Source organism: Prionailurus viverrinus, chromosome A3 (genome assembly GCF_022837055.1).
Source record: "Prionailurus viverrinus isolate Anna chromosome A3, UM_Priviv_1.0, whole genome shotgun sequence".
NCBI classification, from domain to species: Eukaryota; Metazoa; Chordata; class Mammalia; order Carnivora; family Felidae; genus Prionailurus; species Prionailurus viverrinus.
This window is the reverse complement of record NC_062563.1, coordinates 62,833,669-62,852,022: the sequence shown is the minus strand read 5'-3', so window position 1 is coordinate 62,852,022 and position 18,354 is coordinate 62,833,669. Positions and strand designations below refer to the sequence as shown.

The following is an 18,354-nucleotide window of genomic DNA, read 5'->3' as shown; positions in this document are numbered from 1 at the left end:
CCTGAGCCAAATTTGGATGCTCAACCAACTGAGCCACCCAGGCAACCCTGGAAATCAGTAATTTTAAATGCACTCCAGGCAGGAGAGCCTAGGTGGCTCAGTCGGTTAAGCATCTGACTTTGGATTAGGTCATGATCTCACAGTTCATGAGTTCAAGCCCTACATGGGGCTCTCTGCTGTCAACACAGAGCCTGCTTCAGATCCTCTGTCCCCTCTCTCTCTCTCTCTCTGTCTCTCCCCTGCTCACTCTCTCTCTCAAAATAACATTAAAAAATAAATAAAATTAAAAAATACATTCACTCTAGGCAATTTCAATGTACAGCTGGGAGTGAGAACCATAACAGCTAGCTAGAAAAGAAGTGCTGATTTTTTATCAACTGAAACTAATTTTACTGATTAACATCTACTCTTCTTATGAAATAAGCCCATCAGATCTGCCCTCTCAAATGAGAATTACTATTATCTGATGGTGAAATGGAAGCTAAAAGAATCTGAACAATTTATTTCTGGGAGAAGCAGAGAGCCAGGTTTAAAACTCCAGTCAAGCCCTGAAGCCCATACCTCTTACTCAGATGCACTTCTGACGACTACTATTTCCTCAGCATGACTACAAACCTAGTCATGACATTCTCCTCATTTAAATCCTTTAACACACTTACCCCCTTAGTATAAAATCCAGTCTCCTTAACAGGAACACCTCTCTTCAGAATGTGGCCCAACAATGTGCATGGTGAGAATGAGTCACATACATTTGGATGGCTCTGGTGCTGGTCTGAACAGCCAAACCACTAACCACCCAAGGGGACACTGCTCAATCTCAGTGGCTGGTCAACTTGCCCAACAAGGAACAGTGTTAACACTAAAGAACGCAATGGGAATGGTGTCCCCTGAAGTTGTACAACATGGCAAGACTGCTGGCCTTGTTTTTCTTTCTAGCCTCCTCTTTCTCTGATCCCTTTTTTCCCCTCATTCTCTGTCCCTTCTCTCACTCTATCACCTTAAAACACGCTTTTCCCTCTGCATGGAATACTGGTTCCTACTTCTGCAGACTTCAATGTAAATGTCACTTCGTGGAGGAAATCTTTTCCACCACCACTACTACCACACTGTCCCACTCCAAGTTAGATGCACCTCTGGGTCTCCTACAGTGCCCCATAGTTCCCCATCGGCATTCTCACACATCAGTGGTACTGAGTGCAGGGACCAATGCTGATCTTGCCTACTAACTTCCCCCACCTAGAAAGTGCCTGATGTATGGCGGCTTGAGGAGGAGCCTAGAGGCAACATGGAGAAGTTACTCTGTAAGTGTCTCACAACAAAAAGTTACTCTCCTAACTCAGGTCTCACGTTCCACCTCCCTCAGGGGAACTCCATGGGCAATGTCAAAAATCGTTGAATCTGGGTATTGCATATACGATGATGTATTCTTCCAATTTTTTAAATAAGTTTGATATTTTTCATATAAAGCTTTTAGGGAAAAAAATAAAGTGAGTGCTGTCTGCATCCCTAATCCTGCCTTTCTTGCTATTATTTAGCTATAGGATACCCACCAGCAACCTGTCACCATCATTTTCCTACCATCTGATGGCAGGGCCATCAGGCAAAGACAGTACAAACCTACTGGCAGTCTGAGAAAGTAGTAAAGAACCCTAGGGTCAGCCAACAAAAAGCAAGAAGCTTTTGCCAAAAGCCAGATACTGGATTGCAATGAAATGCTAGGACTCCATCAATTTCCTTTTACCACCTTTCCTACAGGAGAGCAGAATTGCTTGTTCAGGCCTAAAAACAGGAAGAAGAAAAGGATGCTCGAAAGAATGAGCAAGCTGCAGAAGAGAGTAAAGTGGTGATCTATTAAGTCAGGGGAGCTGGGTTATATAAATTCAGCTGGCTCTGGTGCCGGCCTAGTAGCCAAATCACCAACCAGCCAAGCAGGCTCAATTCCAGCAGCTACCTAACGTGCACAAGAGAACAATGTTAACACTAAAGAAAAAGCCCCCAGTCACGACAGTCATTCCCAAAGGTCTGTGTACCATAAACAATTCTTTCTAGAAAATGCTGACAAGGATATTAACTTTTCAAATTCATTAGATGAAGGAAACAGAACCAAACCCCTCATATTCTATCCCCTGTTCCATCACGGACATCCCTGAGGCAAAGGACTGTGATGTCAGTGCAGCTGACCTAAGCTCTGACACTTGCCATTTACCTCTTGCTGCTTCTCCTCATTGGGGTACGTGTCTACAAATACTCCCAGCCCCACAAATTTGTCCATGTTTCCAAACACAGGCCCTAGAGAGAGAGAAGAGATGATGAACAATGAAATAAAGCCAAGAGTTGATAAAGGAATAATATATCACTATGATGGAGGAAAAAGTAAAATTCAAATGACTGACTCCCAGGCCTCTTTTTAAGAAGAGAAAACATATGTAAAAGCACCCAGCAAAAGTGCATGGCCTGTAACAAGCACCCAACAAAATCTGTAGCTGTTTGGTATTGAAGGCAGGGGAAGAGAGAAGGCCACTGCAACGTTGTTTAGCACCACACCTGCTCCCTGGTCCAAACTGGTTGCTAAGGCGCCCCTAAAGAATTCTGCTTCACGAACGCTTGGTGACAACTATGCCCCTGAGAGAGAGCTGAATTCCCAAATTCCACTTCTTGTTGCAAAAGAGATCAGGTCAAATCAGGTTGAGTTTGCCATGTCCTTGGAGCAATGGCTCCCACACAACTCCTGACTCAAGGAGTTCTAAGATCATACAATGCACATGCTCGAAAGAAATCAGCTCACCCAATCGGCAGTGCTCTGGAAAGCCAGCACTTTCACCCGGCCAACAGGCCACATGGCCTCAAAGGGAAACCGGAAGGAACTAATAAGCAAGAAATTGTCCCAGGATGAGTCAAGTTCAACTGCTTTACTAGGAGTCAGACCCCATTCTAGAGACTAGATAGGCCAGTCTTTATCCACAGATATCAAGGGAGTGGCAAACTGCTGGCACTGTGGGCACATACCCTTCTCCAAAAGAGGGCATATGAGAAAGCAGGCCTCTCGCACCCCACACAAGAGCAACCCAGGGTCCCAATACCTGGCTGCATCCGATCCTTTGTGTACCAGATTGCCAAGCCATCCCCATGCAGATTCTTCTTCCCTTGTCCATGGATTCTGAAGTGCACCTGCAACTCCCAGTCTCTCAGGAAACATGGCTGAGGAGAAAAAGACACTGGAATCAATGAAGAGTGTGAAATGTGAAACCCCTCAAAGCCCTCGCCAGCAGTCTAGAGACTGGGAAAACACAAATGAAGGTAACATGAGGTGAAGGGTTGAAACTGAAATCTATGACTTGCTAAGTGCTAAAATTAAACAGGTTGAGCTGTTCAACTGTATATGATATTTAATATGGAAAGTGAATAAACCTCCCAATTATCCTCAGTATCTCCTAATAGAAACAGGATAGTACTCAAAGTTGGAAAAGACAAGAGACTGCCAAGTTAGACTACTGTGATCCTACAGCAAAGCATCTCAGCCTATAGAGTATAGGTGGCTGAAGTGACACTCATTTGCAACTTGAGCTCACACCTCTGACAGAAAGATTCTAAAAAGCCTGGATTTCAAGAAAGGTCAAAGCTTCATTCATTACAGAAAATAAAAAAAGCTAAGCCATTATACAAAGGTTTTCAGGACTAATTAGCAGATATGTGAACAACCCTAATTAGCTAGACTTGTCCTTATGCCAAGCTGAGGGGCAAGCCAGAATTCCCCAAGAAGGAGTAAGTTACAGTCTCCCAAAACATCATGCCCATGATCAAGAGGCATAAATGCACCAAAGGAGACCACCATCCCCATCATAGGGACAGCTTTTGGTGGAAACATGGAGGTGGGTACTAATCAGACTCCTGTGTTTCTTGGGGCTTATTTTGTTTTTTTCTTGAATTGTGTACCAAAAGCTTGCAAAAATGCAGAAGGAAGTAAGTGGATGGTTAAGTGCTCTAAATAGTTGAACACTTTCAAGAGAAAGCAGAGTAGGTATCTGGTTTAGAGAGGCTCCTAATTAAAGGTCACTATGAAGAAAGAAAGGACGGAGGAGCAGATAGACCAGCAGGGTTCAGGCAGAGTCTCTCCAAATAGATTGTTCTGGCTCTTGAGCAACATACTGCTAGATCATTTTTAGTATTCATTTTTAATTTCTGGGAAATCTTCCAAAAGTGTTAGTATTAGGAATACACAGTCAAATGAAAGGGGTGAGGTTACTCCTGAATTCACCAAAGAACCTGTAACTCCAATAGCTTACCCTACCCTGATGATCCCAGTCCCTGCGTTGTCACTCTGTGTTCTCCTCTTTCTGTTCTTGCACTTAGATATCAAGACAAGAATGAAATTCAGTGGCAGGAAGCTCCCCCATAGCCAGTGGGTATTATCCCCCTGGGACAAGGGCAGGGCCAGAGAAGTTCACACTGAGCCAAGAGGTGTCTGCTACTTATCCTCGGTCTCCTCTAGCACAGTGCCACACACTTTTGCTCAGGGCTATGTCTAGCACTGGTTCTGAAGCTTGGCTATACATTAGATTCACCTAGGGAGTTTTTAAAAATTCCCATGACCACAGGCATCAACTCCAATGGACAGCCAAATTTGAGGACCACTGTTCAAACAAACACATCCTATTCAAATAACTCAGAAACAACCCCAAAGCTCATTCTGATAGATAACAACAACAACAACAACAACAACAACAACAACAACCCACAGTATCAGAGAATCTGAAAAAGGGCAATATAACTAGATCCTAAACTAGAACGGCTGCTAAAAGAGTTATGTAGAAGCAGCTAGCAAGACAGCAGCAAAGTATCAAGCTCTAGACATAATCGTTTAGTAACCCAGAGACCTCATCAATGAAACTTACATGTAACAGATACATAATGTAACAGGGCACATTTCTGTAACCATTTTAACTTTCTAAGGCTCTTTCAGATCTATTGTCTTATTTTATTCTCCCGATAACCCTAGTGGGCATGTAGAAGGTATTATGAAGCTCATTTGGCGGATGGAGAAACTGAAAACAGAATTAACAGCCAAGGGCTCACAGTGGATCTGTGATACAGCTAGATCTAAAACCTAATCAAGGCTGTCAACTGCCAGCCTTTTGCTTCTTCTACCAGAACACACCACCCTGCACTCTGTCTAAGAACAAGAGCAACACTACAATCTGGGTTAAGAGGCCAGCTTGTGCAAACAGCTCGTGTAGAAACTTCTCTTAACCCTCTGCTCTGTTAGAATTCTTTGCCACATAAAATGAACAGGGAAAAGAGATAGTTCTTTTTTCTGAGGTTCACTTATCTATAATCAATGGGGAAAAAAAAAACCATGAAAAAGTAAGTTCTTAGCTTATGAGAACCCAAGAGAAAGTATTAAAGGATGCCAAGGTCATTCCCAAGAGTAAAGGGGTTGAAAAGACTTAGAAAGAGCCCTGGAAAGCAAAAAGAAAGCATCATCTTACACTTATACAAAATCACAGTGCAGCCACACCAGGAATACTGCATTCACTTCTTGCCGCCATACCTCAAGGAAGACAATGTAGCTAGAAAAGGTCCAGAGAAGGACAAAAAAAAAAAAAAAAAAAAGACCAAGGGCTCAAAGTGGCTTTCACATGAAAATAAAATTTAAAATTAAACTCTTCAAAGTGAAATAGCAAGGGCGAATCCTGGGATGAAATTTAGGATACATTTAAAAGAGCAGTCTTCTACTTTACAAAGTAACTAAATGTAAGTTATTAACCTCCAAGAAGTAATACTATCAGGTCAGTAGGGAATTAAAGATACTTCAGAAAACAGAATCAAAATGGATTATTTCCTATAACTGGGGCAATCAAGAGCATTTCCCTACATATCTGATACCATTATGAAGGTCATCATATTCTCTGAAAAATTCCTGAAATCCACAGAAGACAGAACCCTGGGGATAGACAGTAAAATTAAGTCAATATGCCACTGGTGAACTTTTTAGGACTTTGTGGGTCAGCGACACAGGAGGGAGAAAGATTCTTACCACCCGGTTCCACAGGGCACCCTGTTTACTTTGCATATCTGGGGTAAGGCGGATATATTGGGTCATCACCATGGCATTGCCCATCAGATTCCACAGTGAGGAACTGCCTGTGCCCACACCTACAGGGAGGAAGTAGATCAGTTCATACTCTTCAGCACCAACCCATTCAGAAACCACCAAGGACCATCCTAAAGCTGGAGTCATCATCTTTTGCTCCCTTTCCCGACACTCAATCTCCTACCTCTGTCACTCATAAATCTCAAATCCTTACCACCTTGACAGCTTCCTTTTCACAAAGCCCTTCTCAGGTGAAGACATCACAGCTATCACTTTGTCCATGCGGCAAAAACCACAGCTCAAACCCATTCCTCCCATTTTATATTTAAGTAAACTTTAGCACCATAAAAAAAAAATTTCCCCAGTTCTACCAAAAAGAGCCTGACCCTCAGGCCTCTGGAGCTTAATCACATTATTTCTTTAAACAATTGAAGTGTGAAGGTACTGCTCCCAGGACCTCAGGCTATACACCCCATGAAAGTGATAATTTTTGTGTCAGTGAGATGGCACAGATGAGGCACCTGAAGCATCTGATGAGTTAATAAATGATCACTTAGCAGCCGTGTACACACTTGCACTTTGAGTTTTTGTCTGCTGTCCCACACTCCAGTGGGGAAACAGACTTGTGTTTCTGCACTGATTTGGTCTTCTTTGTAACTTAACTAATATAAATATTTTGTTTGATGAGCTGTGCCTAAAAGTCTATGAGCCCCAAACAGAGCAAAGCTAACCAGCCTCTTTGATCAACAGGGCTCCTGGACTGGAGAACAGGTGTTTTAACCGGCAACAGAATTTTATCTTCTTTCTCAGTCCAGCCAAGTTCTACCCTAGTTCTGCCTCCTGCTTTATTTCTAGCACATCTACAACTCCATCCGGAGACCTGCTCTTTGCTAGTGGCCTTCAATCACTTTCCACCATTTGCAGTTCCATCCTTCCCACATTCCTCCTATCGAACTCCCCTTTGTCCAGGCCTAGCGCTTGTGGCATCCGAGCCCGGCTTTGACCTGCAGTAAACTTCCAAAACAGGGTCGGGGGAGGAGGGGAGCTGACCCCTGCCCTTGCGACCCGTGGTTCCCAAACGCGGCGAAGTCCCCGTGGGCCCTCACCCACCGCCGGCAGTTTCCTTAGGGCCACGAAGCCTTTCACCACCCCGGTCTCTACCGATGAGCTCAAGTCCGAAAGCCCTCCCCGTGCACGACCACCTCGCCCGGGGTGCCTCACCCTGGTAGGGCTTCGACAGCGAGTGTTCCCGTTTCAAGTACTCGAAGGTTTGACCCGCCCCGACTTGCCGTGGCCCCTGCCCAGACCCCAACAAAAGGAGAAGGAGCAACATCCTGGACCCATTCCAAGCCGACAAACGCCGCCGCCACCGTTGCCACCACCCAGAGGGTCCCAGAGTCGCCGCCATCTTTCCCACTGCCGTCCCTTCATTAAAAGCCCGCCCCGTTGCCCAAGCCATTAGCCCAGAGAACCATCTGCCCCGCCTCCCATTGGCTCTCGTCGAGCCCCCGCCCCCGCAGGTGAGCATATCACTGATTGGCTGGCTTCGAGATCAGTTGCCTTGCCAACCTAGGGAGGGGAGTGGCCTGATGCCTGGATTCCCTTATTGGCGTTTGTCCTGCGGTCCACTAGGCCTGCTGGGATACGTAGTGATTTCCATTTTGTCTCAGCATTCTAGAGTAAATTTAAAGAGATAAAATGTTTCTCCCAGTTTCACACAGACGTTCTGTCCTCTCTGCCATAGTACCTTCGTGTCTATGCGGAGTTATCCGTCCGGATGTAAAACTGAAAGGAGAAATAGACAAATCCACAATTACTGTAACTGGGCAATTATTAGGAAAACTATCAAATTTATAAAAGACTTTGAACACAACAAAGAACTTGACCTGATGACATTTATAGAAACTCCACTCAACAACAGCAAAAGACACATTCTCTTCAAGTGCAAAAGAAACATTTACCAAGATAGCCTGGGCAAAACAAACACCTCCACAAATTTAGAAGAAATGAAAGCACACAAAGGATGTTCTATCATGATGGAATTAAGCTAGAAATAACAACTGAAAGATTTCTGGGAAATCCTCAAATATTTGGAAATTAAACAACTCACTTCTTTAAAAAAAATTGTTTAATGTTTACTATTATTTTTTAAGAGAGACAGAGTGTGAGCAGGGGAGGCCAGAGAGAGAGGGAGACATGGAATCTGAAGTCGGCTCCAGGCCCCTTAAACAACTCCTAAATAACTCATAGAGGAGTAGGAAGTACTGAAGGACTGTAGTGAGTCTTCTAAGAAATGGAACAGGATTATCAATCCTTTACCTGGGTGGCACAGCAGGACACACAGGACCTGAAACCAAAAGAGTGAGGTTCAGGGGCACCTGGGTGACTCAGTTGGTTGAGCGTCTGACTTAATTTTGGCTCAGGTCATGATGGCATGGTTTGTGAGTTCAGCTCAGGTCGTGATCTCACAGTTCATGAGTTCAAGCCCCACATCTGGGTCTGTGCTGACAGTGTGGATCCTGCTTCAGATTCTCTCTCCCTTTCTCTCTGCCCCTGCTCCACTCATTCTCTCCGCCCCTCTCTCAAAAATAAACATTAAAAAAAAAAAAAAAAGTAGGGTGCCTGAGTGGCTCAGTCTGTTAAGCATACGACTTCGGCTCAGGTCATAATCTTGCAGTCCATGAGTTCAAGCCCTGCACTGGGCCCTGTGCTGACAGCTCAGAGCCTGGAACCTGCGTCAGATTCTATCTCCCTCTCTCTCTGCCTCTCTCTCTCTCTCTCTCTCTCTCTCTCTCTCTCTCTCAAAAATAAATTAACATTAAAAAAAAAAAAACAGAGTGAGGGTCATCCAGCTTCCCACCTTTTCCTCACCATTTCCATCACCCAACCAATAAATAATTATTTTATTGCTAATTATTTCACAAAGCCATCACATCCTTTTCATCCCCTGCTTTGTCTGTCTCCCAAACCACAACTGTTATTCTGGTCACCATCATCCACATGGTCCCCCAAGTAAACCATCTAGCCATGTCATTTCCTGAATGTCAGGGTTAAATGAGTTGATACTGGTAAAGCTCTTAGAGCAGTGGCTGGCATGTAGTAAGCACTATATCATCATCATCATTATTATTAACGGAGCCCTTGTTGGTTCCCATCACCTGTGGGGAAAAGATTCAAGCCCCTCAACTTGGCAAACAAAGCCCTCTGCCACCCTTCTCTGGCTTTATTACCCACAGCTTCCTTTCTTCATCTGTATCTGCCAGCTTTCCCTCTTCCCTCTCCTTTTCCACAGCCCACTTCCTCCTAGAGGCTTTCCCTGACTTCCTCAGGCAGTGGCAGTTGCCCCACTCTGAGCTCTCAATGTTCCCCAAGCACATTTCTTACAGAGCGCTCACCAGTTCTGTCTCTGTCTTCCCAACAAACTTAACCAAAGTTAATTCTCTCTTTCCTGAACATAAATATATTTAATAAGAGAAACATGAATGTAAGCCTGTTTGATATTTAATATTTAAAATTAAAACTGTCGGGGCGCCTGGGTGGCTCAGTCGGTTGAGTGTCCGACTTCAGCTCAGGTCATGATCTCACAGTTTGTGGGTTCGAGCCCCGCATCAGGCTCCGTGCTGACCGCTTGCTCAGAGCCTGGAGCCTGCTTCAGATTCTGTGTCTCCTACTCTCTCTGCCCCTCCCCCGTTCACGCTTTGTCTCACTCTGTTTCTCAAAAATAAATACATGTAAAAAAAAAAAAGAAATTAAAAAAAAAAAAATTAAAACTGTCACAACCATCGGGGCACTGCCTGGCTGCGTCGGTGGAACACGTGATGCTTGATAGTGGGGTTGTGAATTTGAGCCCCACTTGGGTGTAGAGATTACTTAAAAATAAAATCTAAAAAAACAAAAACAAAACCCAAAAAACTGTTACAACCACTGATCATTTATAGACTCCACACAAAGTAGATATTTGGTATTAAGATATAAGGAATTGCAATGAATCTATTTGCGTCATACCCTAGCTTTAAAACCATTCATGGATATCAATTATCATAGGATAAAATCCAAATGCCTTAATGTAGCATTCAATGCCCTTCAACTTGACTCAAATCAGCCTGTACACACATCAATTACAATGTGTCACCCTGAATTATGTGGCTCAATTAGCAAATTATGTGTTTGTCTCCCTGGCAAGGCTGGGAGCTCCTGGACCACAGGAAGCAGATCTTACTCATTTCCTATCATAGGCCCTACCCGCTTCCCCATTCCCTAACCCATCACCCAGCACGTAGTAGGAATTCCAATTGTTTTGAATAAAATTATTTCCATTATATTTCTGTCAGTTGGAATTGTTTTATTGTAATAAATATACATAAAATAAAATTTACCATTTTAACCACTTTTAAGTATACAGTTCAGAGGCAGTAAATACATTTACATTGCTGTGTGACCTATCTACTGGATTTTTTTTAATGTTTATTTATTTTTGAGAGAGACAGACAGAGTGCAAGTGTGGGAAGGGCAGAAAGAGAGGGAGACACAGAATCTGAAGCAGGCTCCAGGCTCCGAGCTGTCAGCACAGAGACCCGACGCAGGGCTCGAACTCACAGACCACAAGATCATGACCTGAGCTGAAGTTGGACGCTTAACCAACTGAGTCACCCAGGTGCCCCTCTACTGGATTTTGGATAGAGTATCTCAGCATATCTTATTGTAAAATTCACTGTGATGAAGAAAAGAGAAATAAAGGAGAGTGTGTCAAAGACAAAATACACAGGATAATAATTCAGATGATTTTCTCCAAACTGTTGCAATAAGGAAAATGCTCATTAGTAAGGAACATATCAAAGAAAAGGAAAGGGGCCTGGTGTTTCATAGAGGCAGGTAAACAAGGGAATCATCATGAGGAAGGATAGAGAGGGTTTTATCTGAGTCACTGAGGAAGGAAGGCAAAAGTGGGTCTTACCTCAGAATATTCTAGAACAGGATAGTCCTTTGAAGATGAAGTTAGCCATTTCTCAGGACTCAAAATGGGATGAGAAGGGACACAAAAGGGTGAGGGGATTTTTTGACTGTAGCTGGTTTCCAGAAGTACAGGGTTCATATAAAATTCAATACTGTCAAGGTGTTGAGAGGAGGTGCAGGGAAACAGAAAAAGGAGCCATGTCTCCCTCCAACACCACGCAACACACATGTAGAGGCACCTTCTTGTAGCCAGGTCAGGTCTTGACCATCTTTTAGATGCTTAATGCTCTCTTTTTCTCCACAGAATCATCTCCCGTGATCTAGGGCTGTATACCTCCAGCGTGGGGGCATTCACAGACAATGTGAGTTGTACATTCTAGCAGTTCTGGATGATGATTCCTCCACTTCCTTGTCTTCAAAGCCAAAGAGATACCTCCACTTAGGAGCCCCTTGAAACCTGATGCCCCTACCTCCACCCCATGTCAGAGGCTCCAAGGCAGCCTCTTGGCCCCATTCTTTCCTCTCCCCCCTGCCCTTCCCTTTTTAACCTTCCCATTCTATTTAAATCCACTCCCACCCAAAACCTAGGACCCAAAGCAGGGCCTAACATCAATCCTCCCAAAGCCAGGTAGCCCACTCTTCCCTGCTCAGATATCCAGGTAAAGATTTGGAATTAGGTCCATCATCAGCCCTAGGATGGCAGCTAACCCAGTCCCACCCCTGCCCCAGCTCTTTTCCTCCCCAACCCACTCCCCATTCCCACCCCGCCCACCCCCACCCCCATCCCATACCTCCAGTTCTCCAAGCAGACCTAGAGCACAGAAGGGGACAGTAGCTCTAACACAAACTAGCCAACTACTTTCCGGTGGCAATTTACAAATTCTAGTCTCCCAACAAGCCACAATTAAATAGCCCGGAGTGCTTTGGGCATACACAGATGATTCGGTCCAACTCCCAAACACCTCATTGGTAAATCTAGGGTAGGGCCCAGGGATTTGGTTTTGAAAATCTCTCCCCAGGGAATGTGATATGCAGCCAACTTCCAGAATTACAACCCTTTCACATCCAGTATCTCATTTTGACCTCACGTTGACTTGGTGTGGTGGGCAAGGAGGGCATTACCTCACTTTACGATTAGGACATCTGTACTCAGTTCATAAATTTTAAACAGGGTGCAGCACCTCAATTTAGAAGTAGGATTTTGAGATTTGTTTAAAGAACAAGTAACTGTAGACCTCTGCATTGTGAGTGTGAGCCATGCTGGGCTTAGAGATTACTTTAAAAAAAGAAAAAAGGAGAGGTTCCTGGGTGGCTCAGTCAGTTAAGTGTCCGACTTCTTCAGCTCAGGTCATGGTCTCACAGTTTGTGAGTCCGAGCCCCAAATCGGGCTCTGCCTGCTTCAGATTCTGTGTCTCCCTCTCTCTCTGCCTCTCCGCCACTCACGCTCTGTCTCTCTCTCTCTCTCAAAAATAAATAAACATTTAGAAAAAAAGAAAAAGAAAAAAAATTCTTTGGAGGAAGATTGTGTGTGTACTGAGGAGAGGGTAGGATAGATGAAAAAAAGCAAAAAGATCTTGATAAATGTTGAAGTTGGGTTATGGGTATATAGGGATTCCCTCCACCTTTATGTATGTTTGAGAGTTGCCATAATAAAAAAAAAAAAACTTTTTAAAGTATCCCTTGGAGATGATTACAAAATGTGCTGGGTATGCATTTGTGGTGTTTTCTAAATTTCCTCCAGGGAATGAAAACTGTAATTAACTGTAATCCGTGAAGTTCATTGTGACCCATCCAATATAATGTCATAACTAAAAAGGGAGAGGAGTCTGCAATCTGGAAAAAGAACAGTCAATGGATGAAAATATGTCTGAGTCTATCAATTCTGTCCAGGGAGAGAGTATTTCTAAGTATCCTGTGTTGGTTAAAATCAAGTCTACTCTCCTAACATATTCATAACGACTTCCCACTTAACATTCTAGCTCTCTTAGAATTTCTCAGTATATTAACTATTTAATTTCTCAGCATATTAGGAAATTAGTATTAGCATATTATTATATTGCTAGTACTAGTATGTTCATATGTTAATTAAGAAATTAGTATTTGGCTTTATCACTTCATTACTTCATAACACTTTAGTCAGTATGACTTACGCTCCCCAATGTGTTTTCCCATCAGTGAATTGATAAAAATCAATATCCTGAGGACCAGATCTCAGATCTGTGGTGGCTCTATGAAGGGGCAAATGAATTAGGGACTGTCTCAAGGCATCCAGATGCCTGCTTGTCACAGGTAAGTTGGGACATAAGATTCACTAAAAATTGCAGGAAGAGGTTGGGAAGGAGGGAGAACTCTGGCATGTGGAGTTGGAATGAAAACATCTGCCGTTTTGAGATCTACCTCTACCTTATGACCTGAAGCAAATGACACAATCTCTCTTAGCCTCAAATTCTCTATCTGTAAATTGGGTGATGAAACCTACCACACTGGGTTGTTGAGAGCATTAAATGAAAAAATGTATAAAGGATGAACATGCACACTGTAGACTCTAAAGAGTTTTATAAGTACACAAATCACTATTGTTCATAAAATTTTGTTATGGCTTGTCTACTTGTGTTCTGAAATGTGTTCTAGGAAAGGAGATTTGGTCCCTTTATTTTTATTTTCTTTAATGTTTATTTACTTATTTATTTTAATTGTTTTAATGTTTATTTATTTTTGAGAGAGTGTGGGTGGGGAGGGGCAGAAAGAGAGGGAGACACAAAATCTGAGGCAAGCTCCAGGTTCTGAGCTAGACTCCGACCTGGGTTTTGAACCCACAAGCCATGAGATCATGACCTGAGCCAAAGTCGGACGCTCAAATGACTGAGCCATCCAGGTGCCCCAATTTTTATTTATTTTTGAGAGAGAGAGAGAGAGAGAGAGAGAGAGAGTGCGTGCTTGGGAGCACATGCAAGCAGGGGAGGGGCAGAGAGAGAGGGACACAGAGCATCCAAAGCAGGTTCTGTGCTGACAGCAGAGAACTCAGTGTGGGTCTTGAACTTACTAACCTCGAGACCATGACCTGAGCCAAGTTGGATGCTTAGCCGATTGAGGCACCCAGGGGCCCCTGGATTTGGTCCCTTTAGAAGAAAGTATATGTACTGGAAATTGGTTTATAAATGGAATAGAAACTACTGACTGATGTGAGAATATTCCTCAGGGATCTTGGGGGGCAGGCAGAGTAGAAGTGTATAATGTGTAAATCCTATCACTAGGGCTTATAATTAGAAATAGGATATGCTGTATCTTCAAAGGTCAAACAACTAAAAAAAATAAAAGTCTTTGGTGGGTATAATTTTCCTCATTCACCTTCTGCCTGTGGAAGATGAACAGACAGGAGCCCTGAGCTCTCCGGATGCTGGATGAGTGGGGAAGTGCAAGGGGACAGCTGATCTACAGCTATGATAGAAGCCAAGGGAGGGGGTGAATGAGGTTGGAAATTCCCATGCTCTGCAGCAAGCAGCACCCATTGCTGTAAGAAACTGCAGGCTCTTCTGGATGGGTGGGAGCCATGTGAACCAGGGAAGCTATCTTGGAAGTTAACCTGGCCCGAAGTCCTGAACCAACCAGATGATGGCTACTTCCAAAAGTCAGACTGAGGGTTATTAGCTCTAGGGGAAAAACCAAGAAGTCAAGGTTAGACCAAATACTGATGGATAAAAACTGAGATTAATGCATAAGGAGTCCAACTGCAAAAATATGATTGTAGAAGTGCCTGGGTGGCTCAGTTGGTTAAGCACCGGACTCTTGATTTCAGCTCAGGTCATGATCTCACCGTTAGTGAGTTCAAGCCCTGCATCAGGCTTTCTGCTGTTAGTGCAGAGCCTGCTTCAGATCCTCTGTCTCCCTCTCTCTCTGCCCCTCTCCCACTCACACTCTCCCTCTCTCAGAAATAAACAATTTTTAAAAATTCTTTAAAAATATGATTATATTTCTTTAAATCATATTCCACTTGGTATTTCTTTAAACAACTAAACTCATACATGGCTGTAAAAAGATTTCTATATTCTAAAAATCATGAAGACTTTTATGATGTTCCTTGGTTTCAATGTTTCTCAATGAGAATGACAGCTTGGAATGCAAACCTAGACAGATTTAGGTTTCAATTCTTGGCTCTTTTGATCTTATTGATCTTGTATGACCTTGAGCAAGTTATTTAACCTCTTTGGGACCCAGTTTTCTATCTGTAAAAGGAGAATGATAGTAACACCTACCTCAAACAATTGCTATAAATATTTAAATGAAGAAAGGAGTGAGGGCGCCTGGCTGGTTCAGTCAGAAAAGCATAAGACAGTTGATCTCTGGGTCATGAATTCAAGCCCCATGTTGGGTGTAAAGATTACTTAACAAAAGGGGCACCTGAGTGGCTCAGTCGGTTGAGCATCTGACTCTTGATTTCAGCTCAGGTCATGATCTGGCAGTTTGTGAGTTCAAGCCCTGCATTAGGCCCTGTGCTGACAGCTCAGAGTCTGGGGCCTGCTTCAGATTCTGTGTCTCCCTCTCTCTTTGCCCCTCACCCACTCTCACTCTGTCTGTCTCTCTGTCTCTGTCTCTCAAAAATAAATAAACATTAAAATTTTTTTTTAAAGAAACTGGGAGTCTCTGGAAGGTTTTGATCAGAGGGGGTTTATCATTTAAGTGTTTTAGAGAATCACTCTGCTGCTGGCTTGAGAAAAAACTGTAGGGAGGAAAGGGCAGAAGCAAGGAGACCAAGTATATTGGTAATCCAAGTGAGCAAGGAAGGTGCCTGGGGCCTGGGTGGTGGCAGCAGAAGTGAGGAGAGGTAGCTGGATTTTAGATGTATTTTCTTTTATTTATTTATTTATTTATTTATTTATTTATTTTTCAACGTTTATTTATTTTTGGGACAGAGAGAGACAGAGCATGAACGGGCGAGGGGCAGAGAGAGAGGGAGACACAGAATCGGAAACAGGCTCCAGGCTCTGAGCCATCAGCCCAGAGCCCGACGCGGGGCTCGAACTCACGGACCGTGAGATCGTGACCTGGCTGAAGTCGGACGCTTAACCGACTGCGCCACCCAGGCGCCCCTTTAGATGTATTTTCAAGGTACAGTTAACAGATTTGTTGATCGATCTGATAGAGGTATAAAGGAACCAGAGGAAAAAAGGATAATTCCAAGATTTTCTGGCTACAGCAGCTGGAAAGATGGAATCGTCATATACTGATAGGAGGGAAATCATGAGAGAGATATGTTTTGGAGGAAAGATATTTTAATTTTGGTGGTACTGGGTTTATGCATCTACTGGAAATCCAAGCAGAGAATGGGCCCTCTGATCCTAACCATCATCCCAGTAAGACCAAATTCCCAATATTTAAGAAGAGCAGTTGGGGGTCAGGGTCGGAGGAAGTTTGTCAGCTGATTAGTGTTCAGTAGAGAGGACTTTCCCTCACCTACTGTGATAACCAGCTTCCAAACGGTCCCCTCTGACCCCTGCCACCTGCTCCTGTAGGGTCCTTTCCTGTTGTGTATCAATTTTGGTCCATATGACCAATAGGATATGGAAGATGTGGTGGTACGTCATTTCTAAGGCTAGGCCATAAAAGACATTATGGCTTCCATCTCAAATCACGTATTACAGGCAAAGCCAGCTACCATGTTGTAAATAGCCCAATGGAGAGGTCCATGGGACAAAAAACCAAGTCCTCCTGCCAGCATCCATGTAAGTGAGCTTGGAGGTGAATCTTCCAGCCCCAACCAAGCCTTCAGATGACCTCAGCCCCAGCCAACATCTTGACTTCAATTTGTGAGAAACTCTGAGCCAGAACTGCCCAGCTAAACTGCTTCCCAGTTCCTGACCCACAGAAACTATGACATAAAAAGTGATTATTATTTTAGGCCACTAAGTTCTGCATTTGTTATGAGGCAATAGGTAACTAACATACCTGTCAAAGTCAAGCGAAGGAGATGCTCTAAGAAAACTTGGAGGGAAAAAAAAAAAAAAGAAAATTCGGAGGGTCCTGCAAGAAGAGAGACTGGCATCTTATTCTACAATTAGACCTCTGCTTAGGCAGTAGACTTACTATTTTGCCCTGGGTGGTCTATACTGCAACCATTGGGTGGACTCATTCAAGAGGGGCTGCCTGACAGGCAAAGTGTATCTCAACGGCAAGAAGCTGGAGGGGAGGAGTCCCAACAAGGGCTGAGGTGAACTTTCTACTATGAGAAACCAACAACTGGACACAAACAACATTCAGTCAAGTGGCAACAACCACAAAGTCGGGGGCGGAGGGGAAGGTTTCAAACTATGGGAGATTAAGCAAAGACAAATTCTCTTTCTTCCCCTCTTGCCCTACCAGGCCCCAATATTGGAGAAGTTTGATCCTGAAAATGAAGAGGGAAGTATCCTAGAAGCAGCACATGACCCACTTTGCTTGACACATCCACACATCCACAAACACCTCCCCTCTCCAAAACTGGCTACAGTGATTGGAGAACTGAGGACTGACCAAGGCCCTTCCCCACTCCAAGTCCAGGGAGCAGAAACTGTAATCTCCAGTTAGGGACTCTCTCCCCATATAAAAGCCTATAGCAGACTCCTGATTGGAGCTTCTTGGTATCCTGTCCACCCTAGATGTCAATTGTTATGGCCTGAGGTACTTTGTACAGGCCTGGTCAGTTGTCTGTCTCCAGTAGAATCCATGCGAAAGGAGGTGGGACAGGTCCCCAGAGAATAGGGAGTACTGTTCCCTGAAGAAGGGGACAGGAAGCTGGACAGCTCAGAGCAACAGATGCCCACTACATCTAATCCTGTTGATCTTTTTTTTTTTTTTTTTAATGTTTATTTAGTTTTAAGAGAGAGAGAAAGAGAAGCACAAGCTGGGGTGAGGCAGAGAGAGAGAGGGAGACACAGAATCCGAAGCAGGCTCCAGGCTCTGAGATGTCCACACAGAGCCCAACGCGGGGCTTGAACCCACCAACCATGAGATCATGACCTGAGCCAAAACCAGACGCCCAACCGACTGAGCCACCCAGGTGGCCCTGATCTCTCTCTCTTTTTTTAATTTTTATTTGTTTTTGAGAAAGAGCGAGAGGGTGAGTGGGGGCGGGGCAGAGAGAGAGGAAAAGAGAGGATCCCAAGCAGGCTGTGCACTGGCATTGCAGAGCCCAATGCAGGGCTCAATCCCAGGAACCTGTGAGATCATTACCTGAGCCGAAATCCAGAGTAGGACCCTTAACTGACTGAGCCACCTAGGCACTCCATGATCTTGTTGATCTTATCTTTGCCTTCTCTTGATTGCTTAGGAAAATT

The 18,354-nt window shown here is 43.9% G+C and overlaps 1 protein-coding gene across 7 annotated transcripts in view; it reads right to left on the bottom strand.

Annotated features, from left to right (window-relative positions):
• Nucleotides 1-18,354, bottom strand: part of LMAN2L (lectin, mannose binding 2 like) — a 92,993-nt gene that overhangs the window by 71,569 nt on the left and 3,070 nt on the right. The window contains exons 1-4 of one of the 7 annotated variants that reach the window (XM_047851831.1): nt 7,313-7,589; nt 6,035-6,153; nt 3,081-3,198; nt 2,207-2,289 (exon numbers count right to left, since the gene is read on the bottom strand). In XM_047851831.1, the coding sequence (XP_047707787.1) occupies nt 2,207-2,289; nt 3,081-3,198; nt 6,035-6,153; nt 7,313-7,550 (558 nt within the window). In that variant the 5' untranslated portion in view covers nt 7,551-7,589. Of the gene's footprint in view, nt 1-2,206; nt 2,290-3,080; nt 3,199-6,034; nt 6,154-7,312; nt 7,590-18,354 lie in introns of those variants that run through there. The other 6 variants (XM_047851835.1, XM_047851836.1, XM_047851833.1 and 3 more) reach the window with 6 other exon arrangements.